The 13,737-nt window shown below is 41.9% G+C and overlaps 1 protein-coding gene across 1 annotated transcript; it reads left to right on the top strand.

The window, feature by feature from the left end:
- Positions 1 to 7,312: 7,312 nt before the first annotated feature.
- LOC125527060 (O-fucosyltransferase 36-like) lies at positions 7,313 to 11,247 on the top strand. The gene is made up of 3 exons (XM_048691633.1): positions 7,313 to 8,642; positions 10,437 to 10,686; positions 10,778 to 11,247. Exons 1-3 carry the CDS (start codon positions 7,384 to 7,386, stop codon positions 10,952 to 10,954), a joined length of 1,686 nt encoding a protein of 561 aa, XP_048547590.1. The 5' UTR covers positions 7,313 to 7,383; the 3' UTR covers positions 10,955 to 11,247.
- The last annotated feature ends 2,490 nt before the right edge of the window (positions 11,248 to 13,737 follow it).

The following is a 13,737-nucleotide window of genomic DNA, read 5'->3' as shown; positions in this document are numbered from 1 at the left end:
TCCGACATTCAGAGTGACATATCCTAATCTCGATCTATGCCAACTCAACAAGTACCATCGAAGACACCTGTAGAGCACCTTTATAATCACCTAGTTACGTTGTGACGTTTGGTAGCACACAAAGTGTTCCTCCGGTATTCGGGAGTTGCATAATCTCATAGTCTGAGCAACATGTATAAGTCATGAAGAAAGCAGTAGCAACAAACTAAACGATCATTGTGCTAAGCTAACGGAATGGGTCAAGTCAATCACATCATTCTCTAATGATGTGATCCCGTTAATCAAATGACAACTCATGTCTATGGCTAGGAAACTTAACCATCTTTGATTCAACGAGTTAGTCAAGTAGAGGCATACTAGTGACACTCTGTTTGTCTATGTATTCACACATGTACTAAGTTTCCGGTTAATACAATTCTAGCATGAATAATAAACATTTACCATGATATAAGGAAATAAATAATAACTTTATTATTGCCTCTAGTGCATATTTCCTTCACCCCTTAGTTGGTGCTTTATAAGAGAAGATGGAGACTCAAATAAAAATTAAAATTGCATAAAGTAAAAGAAAGGTCCTTCGTAGAGGGAAGTAGGGATTTGTAGAGGTGCCAGAGCTCAAAGCAAAAAAGATAGAGATAAAAACATTTTGGGTGACATGCTTTTTCTGTCAATGAAAACGATCAAGTAGTTCCCAATACTTTCCATGCTAGATATATCATAGGCGGTTCCCAAATAGAAAATAAAGTTTATTCCTTTTTCCACCATACTTTCACATCCCACGGCTAACTGAATCCAAGGGTGCCATCCATACCAACACTTTCCAAGGAATTTATTATTTGACAACATAAAGTAAATTCTTTTTCCATTTCAGGACTGGGCATCCCTAATACATTTGTCGTACTCTCGTGCAATGACAAGTGAATAAACACTCATCTTGAGAATAACACATCTAGCATGGAAAAATATCGGCCACCCCCTACCGTTTCATGAGCGGTACGAGCACACAAAAAGGAAATTTATTTTGAAAATTAGAGATGGCACATACAAATTTGCTTAGAACGACACGAAAATACCGCATATAGGTAGGTATAGTGGACTCATATGGCAAAACTGGTTTAAGGATTTTGGGTGCACAAGTAGTAATCATACTTAGGGCAAAAATGAAGGCTAGCAAAAGATTGAGAAGCATCCAACCAAGAAACAAAAAATCACATAAGTGAGTATTAAGCATAACTAACATCGAATAATGCACCACAAGTAGGATGTAATTTCATTGCATAACTATTGACTTTCGTGCTTGCATAGGGAATCACAAACCTTGACATCAATATTCTTACTAAAGCATAATTACTCATAAACATGACTCACATATTATATCATCATATCACAAAACTATTACAAGGAATCAAGTTTACTTTTTCCAATGATCTTCATGAAAGTTTTTATTATATCCCTCTTGAATATCTATCACTTTGGGACTAATTTCACATGTTGCTTTTGATAGCTTAAACAAATCTAAGTGAAGAACATGAGCATACATTTTTTTTATTATCTCAAAATAATTTAAGTGAAGCATGAGAGAATTTCTTTAAAAAATTACTAACTCTAAAATAAATCTAAGTGAAGCATGAGAGCATTTCTTCAAAAATAATAAAGTACACCGTGCTAAAAAAGATATAAGTGAAGAACTAGAGCAATTCCATAGCTCAAAAGATTTAAGTGAAGCATAGAGAGCAATTCTAACAAATCATAGCATAAGTTCGGCTCTCTCAAATAGGTGTGTCCAACAAGGATACTCGACTTAAAATAAAAAGCAAAACAAGCAAAGACTCATATAATACAAGACGCTCCAAGCAAAACTCATGATATGTATCACCTTTGCAATTGTTTGGCTCACTTTCATATTCTGCATTATTGCCTAAAATTGCCAAGTAAGAATTAAAATTTGTAATTGGACCTATTCACCCCCCCTCTAGGTCCATCTTGATCCTTTCAGTAACACCCTTGTTAATATTCAAGTTCTTACTAGCGTTGGAATGGTAGTAGGTCATCATGGTCGTCATGGCATTAGAATTCCTGGAGTGGCACACTTGTTGACTACTCCTATTCCTAACCGTTTCTCCATTGAGCATGGACAATTGCATTATGTTGCACAGGAAGGAGATGCAACTTTTGACCAAGAAGGCCCGGAACCAGAACAAGTAGATGAAGAAGAACTCGCCACTAACGAAGAAGAGGAGCAACCCCAGGAGCAGCCACAACAAGGAGACTACACCACCTACGTGGACCTTAGTAGCCTCCAGGGCTCTATTGATGATATGAGCAACCTCGCCGCATCCCTTCAAGACATGTTCGCCTACATGAACATGAACTTCTCCAACTGGAGCCAAGAGTGGGCTCCTGACCAACCGTCGCAATGATCTCGCCGGTTTGGGCTTGCAAAAGCCTAATCTTGGGGGAGGTTATCAGCACTTCTACATCAAGATGTGGCGGTATTTGAATAATTTGTATTGTGGTTGTACTTAAGCTCGTAGAGCTTCAAAAGACTCATGTTGGTTTGTTCCAACACTTTGCTTTTATTTGCTTCTGCCTTTTATTTTTCATTTTCCTTTGCGATTTTTCGGTTGCAAGTTAGTTTTCAAAAACCAAAAAACCATAGAATAAGCTCTGCTTTGTTGTTGTTCTTTATCTAGCCCTTTGGAGTTTGTTTGCATTTTGTTTTTAGAGGAGTCGATCTACACCAAACAACAAGGAATGCAAGAGTACGAAAGAAAATTGCGTAAGTTTGAAACCGTGAAGGTATGACCTACGACCCCCGTCTTTTGCACTTAAAATACTTAGAGTAGATGTAGCAGTAGTATGTGTGATATGTGCAGATGGGAGTAAGTCTTGATAATTAAGACAAAGGTTTTGTTCTAGTAGCTGAAATAATTATAGCCTTTGTTTTGTTTAGTTTGGACAACCAAGACTTGTTGCCGTGGGACTGTTTTTAAATGAAATGATATTAACCAATAATAACTTTGCACAAGAGAAAGTCTTTTCACTTGGGAGTTGAGAAAATTGTAGTGGAAGTGATGTTTGAATTTCTCAACCCCATGTTGTTAATTTTAATAAACTTAATAGAGCTTGTGGATTAAATTGTCTAGAGGGGCTTGGTTGAAGGGTGAACGAGATTATGCCAAAAATATGTGTTGTATCTCTTACATGGTGCTTCAGCTCCTTGCTGGTGCCATGTCCCTGCTACTATATGCACGTGTACATGTGTAAATGTGGCTTCGTCACCTTTCTTGATGTTATGTCGAGGACTCCACTGTCCAATGAACGACCCACCACAAGTGATAGCTCGGATTTCGGCTATGAGCGAGTTTGTTACCGTACGTAGTGGCAACACTACAAACGCATATTATTCGGCTTTCTCTTGAAATGGTGTGTATGTGGTAAATAAAGGGGACTAATAAAAAAGAGCTCGAAAGAGACATATATCAGAGGTCCATAGTTCCCAAACATTAAGCCACATCGAAAACCTATGCATGATCATTTAGTTGGCATAATCCCTTCACGTGAAAATCAAAGTTCTAGCAAACAATGGTTGAAATAAAGTGCTTGAGAGCCTTGAGGAGAAAATGATTGTGGGTGTGCTTATGAGCATTAGAGAATCATGTTTTACTGCTTTTCACTCCCTAATATATGTTTTTATGGCTCTATCAAAGAAAACTCTTACGTGCATTTTCAGCAAGCAACTGTTGTCTAGAATAAATAGAATTGTAAAGTTGTTTTATCTAGTAGATAAAGAACTTTGTGTTGATTATCTTCGCTTCACTAACACTTGCACTATAACCATGCCACCGCTACAGCTGTGAGTTTTCAGGTCAAGAAGCGGAGGGCTATCTAGGTGTACCGATCGTAAGTGAACCAAAACCTTTATTTCGGTTCAAACAACTGAGTTTCTTATGATTCAGATTTCTCTTTATGTTGCTCGAGGATGGTCAAGTTTAAGCTTGGGGGAGTTGACGAGTGATATTTGTACACTCATTCCACCTATGTTTAAACCGAGATATTTCATTTAAAAAGAGACATTCGCTCCAATATTGCCATGAATGACTAATGAATGCAAATGATTTCACAAATCCTCTCTTTGATGTGTTTCCACAAGAAATGGGCTAAAAGGGAAGAAATCATGTGTGGAAACGGAATGGAGGAAGAAGAAATCAACAGGAGACGTTTCCGCGAAAACAAAACAAAAGATGGCGTTCCATACAGGTGAGAGCACCCGTATGAGCGCCCGTTTGGCGTGGATTTCGAGGCAGATCGTCAACCCAAACAACTTTTTATTAAAGGGACCTCATTGAAATGTCAACAGGGCGACGTGCACAGAAGCCAGAACCTCTTCATCATCATCTTCATGCACAAACCCTAGCCACCACCATCGTTATCTCCGTAGCCATCTCCACCACCACCATAGTGCTCTCCCATCTAGTTCATACTTGTAAACGCGCATCGCACAAGGCATCCATTGTAAGACATATTGCAATCAATCAATCTCAATATGTGTTCTTCAATGTTTTCTTGCCGCGATCTGATCTCCATGTGTGAGTAGTTTGGTAAAGTATGGGTTGCGGCATGACCTTGCAACCCAAGGTATTTGTTGAAGGGATCAATGGAAGACTTTGACATAATGTCCTGTATATGTGAAATAAAAGTGTTCCGTGAAGATGCCTCTTATCTTGTCTGCGATCTTCATCCCCGCAAGTACCCAGGATCATGGAGATCGAGCACCGGTGAGGCTAGGAGCAAGGAGACCATGAAGTGTTACACTGAACACCGTTGACAGTAAGGTTCAGTAGGGTAACATGGATCATAACCTTGAGGGTAAATGGGGTGTAGTCATTAAACGCCCAAAACTCCTGTCTGATTTCATTATCTTAATTATCGAGGCAACCCCGCGCAATGGATAGGGCCTGCGGTAGGACAACTAATTCTTGATGCAGGGCTCATGCTGGTCAAGATGTTATTTGGACACATCCCCCACTTCGATCCGTAAAAAGCAAATCTTGATGGGTGACTTCCACCGCACAATTTAATACCCTATTTGATCCACAGGCAAATAAAAGGTTGTAAGCATAAGACCTCATACCCGTACATCTTTTTATTATAAGTGTTTGAATCATTATTTGCTTGCTAATCCGGTCAAAAGCTAGAGTTTACACTTTGACAAAAGCTTGCTAGAGACCATCGCTTCAAGGGAGGCTTCCTCTCGTGGGTTCGATAACCCAGGCTCACCTCTAGGGGAGATAGGTGTGGGATACTCTTTTCTGTCCCAATACCAGATCAATAAAAGGAGGTATCACAGGACGTGTGGCGTTACCTCTTCGAGAGGGCCTGAACCTGGGTAAAATAGTGTCCCCTTTACCTCTTGTTAACCATCGTGCCAAGATCACCAGCTCAGGATCCCCTACCTAAGATCTGCCGGTTTTAGCACCATCAAGATTTGAAGCCCGACAACTTAGATCTGGTGATTGGACCCCTCGCAGCATCTTTGGATTTGACCGAGGATCTTCATGCAACCACCACCCAAAAACCGGTTTCCCACCCATCAGGGGACGACAGTCACGACTGGCTAGACCAAGCCTTGAGCTCGGATCCCAACTTTCAACAAGGTGGCGTAGTTAACATTATTGATGAGTCCAATTTATGTGATAATTTTACTAGGTATTTTGTGCCTACATGGTAGGCTTTGTGGAATTTTACCACGTTCGTGCACATCTTTTTGTTGATAATCCACCAGGTAAAGTATTTTGGACCAATTAGCATAATATGGAGAAGATCCCCAAAAATGGTAGTGAAATCATGTATTTAAAGTGCTAATCACCTACCATAAAAGAATCAAGCAAACAGGCCAAAGAAGAAATCTTCGTCGCACTTCTCGAGCAAAAGACGACGTTCCATACAACCGCGAATGCTCGTATGGAGTGCCATCGACGTCGTCGGATCGACTCCTTCCACCCTGTGAAATCGGATCAAGAATCAGATGCCCAGAAAGACCAAAAACTCGACGAGGGGTGGTGGGCAGCATGGACTGCGGAGGCTGCGTGGTGGTGTGGCGCAGAGGGCGCCATATTTGATGAGACTCGGGAGGATCTAGCTCGCTAGTTCTTCTGCCCGGTGACGAGGAATGCGGTGGCTTCTACTTGGTCATGGCACGATGGCTTCGTCGGTGGTGTGCAGGCCAGCGAAGATGCAGTGAGTGGGGATGTACTATTGGGCGCTGATATGGGTGAAAGCCTTTTGGGCTCTTGCTAGTAAACAACGTCGGTGTTCGTGGACATTGTGTCACCTCCTTAGAGTCACCGCCATGGAGTTCACCCTTTTGCACACCCTCGCTTCTCACTCTTCAGGTGAAAGTCTAAGGTCTGATCAGGTCAGGTGACGGCGTCGGCATTGTCGCTTCCCTCTTTAGGGCACCGCCTTAAAGAGCATTGGCCCCTTTGCGCGCTCCTTGGGTTGGATGCTCGTGTCATTGTGGTTGGTAGGTGTCCGTCCGATGATGTGGATGTTTGCACGATTTCTTGCGTGGCAACAATGGCGGCTTTGAGCGAAGTTGGGTTGCAGCTGAGTTTTGATAGTCGGTCTCATCCGACGTGTTCGAGGGGTCGTCGTGCCTCACTTTGTCTTTGTGAAGTAGGAGCTATTGAGGAGGTGCCTTCGTGGTGATGATGACATGAGACAGGTGGTCGGTTTCGGTTCTAGCGCCGGCTTGACGCTTTTTCTTCAGCAATCCTCGGCGACAAAGTCGGAGCTGCCTGGTCATCGGTGCATGCGGCGGATTGTTCGGCATTGGCCGGTGCAGGTCTCGACGCTTGTTTGCGGTGTAGGCTACATTGGTGGTCGTCGATGGTAGAGTCGGAGTCGCTAGCTCGTGGAGGAGTGATGACGGTGACACCGAATGGCAACCTCGACATCGCTCTTCTTCTCGACGGCGTGTGTGCATTCTTATGTGGGCTATTAGGTCACCTAAGATGCCTTGCTTTTACGAGTACAGTTTTTACTAATTATCAGACAACTCTCTCCTTTCTTGATGAATTTGAGATCCTCCGACTTTAAAAAAGAAGGATATGACCTTAGATGTCAAAAAAAAATATGAAATTATATTTTTTACTCTGTAATCATTGGCATTTTTGGGTTAAGAAGAGTCGGTTGGACTTGCTCTATCCATCTGTCATCAGCTTGCCTACTACCCGAAGGTAGACGACAGTCATCCCCACCGTTCGACGGTCACCGTCATCTACCCTCCATCTTTCCCACCCTTCTTCCCCCCAACATCACTCCACCCTCCCGCCCCGCCACTCCCACCCCACACCGACACTTCCCCTATCCTCCGCCGCCATGGACCGCGAACCCTCCGTCTCCGACGAGGACGACGACCTCGAGACCCTCGTCCCCCAGAACCACACAAAGCCCCCTTCCCCATCCTCCCGTTCCCGGGCCTCATTCGGCATCTCCATCTCCGGCTTCCGCCCTGCGCTTCCCTCCTCGGCCACATCCCTCGGCCGCGCCCTCTGGTCCCGCCGGTACCTCCTCATCTGCGTTTGTCTACCCGTCCTCTTCATCATCCTCTTCTTCTCCCTCGGCGGCGCCTCGTCTCTCCCCGCCTCCATCCGGCTACCCTCCGCCTCGCCCGCCGCCGACCTTGCCTCCTCCCGCATGCGCGAGGCCGAGCTCCACGCCCTCTACCTCCTCCGCTCCCAGCGCTCCGGCCTCCTCAGCCTCTTCAACCGCACTGCCGCCCCTGAGCCCACCAACAGCTCTACCGCCGCCCCTGTCTCGCTGTCTGATCTCCAGGCTGCGCTCCTCAGCCAGATCAAGATCAACCGCGAGATCCAGGAGTCGCTCCTCTCAACGCACCACTCCGGGACCGGCAATGCTACGGAGGATGCTTTGGATCTTGATCTGCCAGGTCCCGGGTGCAGGAGGAGGGAATTGCCGTACAACCGGCGGACGATAGAGTGGAATCCCAAGAAGAATCGGTACCTGTTCGCCATCTGTCTCTCTGGGCAAATGTCGAACCACTTGATTTGCTTGGAGAAGCACATGTTCTTTGCGGCACTTCTGGGCCGGATCTTGGTGGTTCCCAGCCAGAAGGTGGATTATCAGTACGACAAGGTGCTTGACATCAACCACATTAATGATTGTATTGGAAGGAAGGTTGTGATTACTTATGAGGAATTTGTGGATAAAAGGAAGAAAGTGAGCATCGATCAATTTATATGTTACGTGGCGTCGCCCCCGTGTTACATGGATGAGGAGCATATTAAGAAGTTGAAGGCAGTGGGGATTTCAATGGGGAAAATTGAGGCTGCTTGGCCAGAGGATGCAAAACTGAAAGTGCCAAAGAAGAGATATGTAGCAGATATCACGGCAAAGTTCACGACAGACGCAGAGGTGCTTGCAGTCGGTGAGTTGTTCTATGCTGATGCTGAGGAAGAGTGGATTATGCAGCCTGGTGGTCCATTGGCTCACAAATGCAAGACTTTGATCCAACCAAGTAGGCTCATAATGCTTACCGCACAGCGATTTGTGCAGACTTTCTTGGGTGGAAACTACATTGCTTTGCATTTCCGTCGACATGGCTTTCTTAAGTTCTGGTAAGATATCATATCAGTTAATTAGTAAGCAATCACCTCAATATTTAGCAACATGCATGTATTAAGGTTGTTTGTGGAACTTGTGATCCAACGTGCTGACAGGGCTGCATTTTGTTTCTAGGCTCTAGTAGTAGTTGGCTTATCTCTGTTATAATTGGACCGGGTTGCTCATACATTATCCTCTTTTAGTCATTGCTTGGTTGATGTTGCTTTGGACATTGCAATTTTGGAAAATGAAACTTGTCTGCTTAGATAATTCGTCCACAACACCAGCCACTTATTTTGATAAAGAATGGCTCTTCATTTAGATCTAGGCAGTTAAATTTGTATAAGGCAAAGTCTGACTACTACACAGCTGACCAAATTTACTATAGGCGGTCTTGATGGGGCTTTTAATGAAGTGTCTGCTAATACTATAAATTAACCATATCTTTCTTATGATAGAGTAAGCTTCGTGTAGATAGCCTATAGTTTCTCTTCTACTGGTCAAAGTTATTTCTGAAGAGTTATTTTTACTTTAGTTCCTGAGACCTTACTGAGGGTGCACCAAAGTTCACGAGCGCTCTGCCTTTTGTTTTAATTAACTTGTCAGGCTCAGCTAAATGGTTTAACTTGATAACTTCATGACCAACTTTGAGCTGGTTGCTGCTCTTGGTCTTGGTTCCTCACATTGTGGGTCATATTTGGTTAGCATATGTCAAACCCATTATCATCCTGATACATCAATAATACACTTCTGCTAAGTGCTCAATACTTACCACCAGTCAGCACCTCGCAGGTTGGGGTAATTTTCTATAGCAGTTAAACAAAATTATTTTTGTTAAAACATAAACTTAATTGTAATTTACTATTCGATATTTTAGTACAGCTGTGTCCAAAGAAAATCCTACAGAGATGAGCAATGCATTATGAGTTTCCTTGTCAACAGTTCCTGATAGTATGCATTATGAGTTTCCTTGTCAACAGTTCCTGCTAGTATAATAAATTGTTTCTATCTATTTGGCTGACCATGTGAGTTCCGTGATCTCACTTGTTAACTGAACACCGTTATCTTTGGCTCATTGTTTCACCATGTCACAGCATTTCAGAGAAATATTTAGGTGAACTCTATTTTTTGCTTTTCCATCTTGGATATATCCACGGATATATATGCCAAAGAAGCATGATGTTTGATTGTGACGAGACAGTTATTATCTGCTTTCAGTTCATGCTAACACATCATTAGGTTCTTTGAGTTTGTGCTATAGCAATAGTGCTCCTGTGCTTGAAGGTTACAAGCTGTAAGAAATTAGTACCTACTCTATGACTACAAAGAAATAGTGCTCCTGTCCTTGGCGCAGTGGTAAAGCTGCTTCCTTGTGGTCATGAGGTCATGGGTTCAAGTCCTGGAAACAGCCTCTTACAGAAATGTAGGGAAAGGCTGCGTATTATAGACCCAAAGTGGCCGGACCCTTCCCCGGAACCTACGCAAGCGGGAGCTACATGCACCGGGCTGCCCTTTTTTTTTTTACTACAAAGAAATCATATATATAAAGCTGACACTTGGTTAGAGCTTGGATTGACACAAAATCTACCACATACTTGTGTGAATTACTCCTTGCATTTTGTCATTGTAGTTATGGCACCTGTATGCACCATATGTTTGAGGTTCTTTGGGGATTATTGATGAGAAAACAGCTCATTGCATGGAAAATCTGCCGAGACTTTCGGTTCATCACACACAAATATTATTGTAATTTGCAATTATCTTTTCCTGTGTGGCATTAATTGATATATATTTTTGTCTTTGTGCAGTAATGTGAAGAAAGAGAGCTGCTTCTTTCCCATCCCTCAGGCAGCAGGATGCATCTTGCGGGTCATTGAGAAAGCTAATGCCCCAGTAATATATCTGTCGACTGATGCTGCTGGGAGCGAGACGAATCTTCTGCAGTCGTTGGTTGTTTTCAATGACCGGCAAGTACCTCTTGTGAGAAGACCAGAGCATGAAGGTTCGGAGAAATGGGATGCCTTGTTGTACAGAAAACACATGGGTGGAGATGATCAGGTATATATCAATTCCCATCCACTTTCTTTTCTCTTGGTTCTCGTATTGAGACAATGGTTCAGTTAGCAAACCGTGTCGATTGCTTATGCAGGTCGAGGCCATGCTCGACAAGACAATCTGCGCTTTGTCAAACGTTTTCATAGGGTCATCAGGCTCCACCTTCACAGAGGATATCTTCCGGCTACGGAGGGGCTGGGGATCGATGTCCTACTGTGACGAGTACCTCTGCCAGGGTGAGCTACCCAACTACATAGCGGAGCTAGAGTGAGAAAGTAGTACCATGGTAGAGAGATTCATAGCGGCATTCTTTTTCCCTTGACGTGCTGGTGATATACATATATCCTGTAAATTGGCGTGTACAACTAAGTGTAAAAGAGTTGGTGATGTCTTCTGTATCAGCGTCGTCCACCGATTTGTCCGGGCGGCGTTCGTTATTCTTACACGGTTAGAGAATACAAAGGGGGCCTTCGGGTTGTGCAGTGTTTTATTAACCATGTGTGGCAAGTGAAATGCCCATTCTCTGTACTACTGCTTGGAATTGAATTTAGTTTTCTTTCTGCACTCTGTTTCCATGAAATACATACTAGCATCACAGCGTGCAATATGAGGTGACAAAGTTTACATGGGTTGCCTCGAGCTACGGCTTCACACCATTTGTGCCCGGGCAAACCGCAGGAACCGCGCCTCAGGTCCTAAGAAGAAGGTCAGACAATCTTACAGGAGAAATGGGCTGGCCCAATAAATTCCAATAAGCTGATATTGGATCCGTTTTCTGGTTTTAGGAACCCTCTAGAAGGTTCCGGTCCAGTTTTTTTTTATTTTTTAGTTTCTTTACCAGTTTTCTTTTTCAGTTCTTTTCTTCATTTTTTTTCATTTTCAGGTTTTTGCCCTTTAAAAAAATTGTTCGTAATTTTTTGAGAAGTTTTGTCATTTAAAAAAATTCCCATAAAAATAGTCACAGCTTAAAAAAGTGATCCCTTTTCATTAAAAATATTTAAAAAACTAAAAACTAAAATATTTGATAAAATGGTGCGTTTCAAAATATTTAAATTTTAAAAATAATGTTCACGGTTCAAAAAGAATATTCACAAAACATTTTCGTAGTATTCACAGTTTTTTTTGTTCTTTCGGCTTTTGCTTGGTTTCCTAGGTTTTGAAGAAAAAATGTGCTTCCATGAGAAAGCACAACCCGTGCCTCTCGAAAAGGGAAAAGCACAGAGTGTGCTTACATGAGAATGGAAATGGGAAAGAACACAGTTGTGCTTCCCCAAAAATGTGAAAACCACAACTTTACTTCTAGGTTCCTTTTTTTCCGGTGGTTTTTCTTTATTCAGTTTTTAGTTTCTTAAGTTTTGGTTTTTTCCAGTTTCCATTTTTTCTCTGATTTCTGGTTTTTGTAAAAAATCATCGAAACCTATTAACATGGGATTTAATTTCGAAGCTCTTGACATGAAAAATCCAACGCTAAAAACGGTTCATGATTTGGACGCACGGTTTAAAAGATAAAATGTTTTGGAAAAACGAATCTTCGAGAAAAGGACAAAACTATCAGGTTGCGAAAAGTGGTGCACATGTGCACCAGTTGTCACCACCAGAGAGGGTGCGAGTGACCTTTGTAAAGGGTACCCCTTACAAGTGATTTCGGTGACCAATTTGACGCAAAGCGCGTCATTATACGATCCTATTTGATGCTCTTCATTGCAAGATAGCTCTGTTTCGCACAGGGGCGTCCCCGATTGGGACGGCCAATTCGCGAGATACCGCAGGGGTCCAATTTTTACCTAATATTTATTTTAGGCCTCTGTTATATTCATTTGAAAAAATATTTTTTTGATAAGTGAACATTTTTTTGAAAATTACAGAATGTTATTTGAAAATGTGAGCATTTTTTTGGAATAAAGAATCTACGAGAAAAGGACAAAACTATCAGGTTGCGACAAGTGGTGCACATGTGCACCAGTTGTCACCACCAAAGAGGGTGCGAGTGACCTTTGTAAAGGGTACCCCTAACAAGTGATTTCGGTGAGCAATTTGACGCAAAAGCGCATCATTATACGATCCTTTTTGATGCTCTTCATTGCAAGATAGCTCTATTTCGCACAGGGGCGTCCCCGGTTGGGACGGCCCATTCGCGAGATACCATAGAGGTCCAATTTTTACCTAATATTTATTTTAGGCCTCTGTTATATTCATTTGAATTTATTTTTTTGATAAGTGAACATTTGTTTTGAAACTTACAGAATGTTATTTGAAAATGTGAGCATTTTTTTTGGAAAACCTGAAGATTGTTTTAGAAGTTTTACTAACATAAAAAAATTCGTGAACAATTTTTTAAACTTTTGAATAATTTTTGAAAAAAGTGAACATTTTTCTAAAAGCATAGTTAGTTTCCAAAAATCCTTTTTTAATGTTCAAACATTTTGTAAAAATATGGACCTATTTTTGAAATGGACATTATTTTAAAGAATTGAAAATAGGGAAAAAGTAAAGGCCTAGCAAGAGAAAAATCAGAAAAATGAATAGAAACCTTCTGAAAGGTTCCCAAAACAGGCAAACACCCGACAAGAAAAGTTCCGCAAAATCCTTATACTCACTACACTAGCTAAATGTGCCGGCCCACCCCGACCATTCTCTTCACTCCTCCGTGCAAAAGGTCATCTATTTGAGGCAGAATATATCAAATAGGCTTTGCCCCTTCTAACCCGCAAATGATATAATATTGCTTATAGCAATAAATATTCATTGTGATCACACACTAGCATAGGAACTTGGCCGATCCATTAGGAACTGAAGTGCTCATAAGCCTCAGCCATTTAAATTCATGAATATTTTCCTAATATATGATCATTTTTAACTTCAATGAATTCACAACATTTTTTTCCAATTTGTGAATATTTCCTGAATTGGTGAAAGATTTCACAAATTCAGATCGCGAATACTATTTCAATTTTGCTCACATTTTCAAGTCGGAAACATTTTCCAAATTCACAAACATCTTTTATATTAGAAAAATATAATAATTTCCAAATATTCTTAGAATTCATGATCATT

This window comes from Triticum urartu, unplaced genomic scaffold, assembly GCF_003073215.2.
Source record: "Triticum urartu cultivar G1812 unplaced genomic scaffold, Tu2.1 TuUngrouped_contig_2791, whole genome shotgun sequence".
Classification (NCBI taxonomy): Eukaryota; Viridiplantae; Streptophyta; class Magnoliopsida; order Poales; family Poaceae; genus Triticum; species Triticum urartu.
Note: the sequence above shows the minus strand (reverse complement) of the source record. Positions and strands in the feature narration are given on the sequence as shown.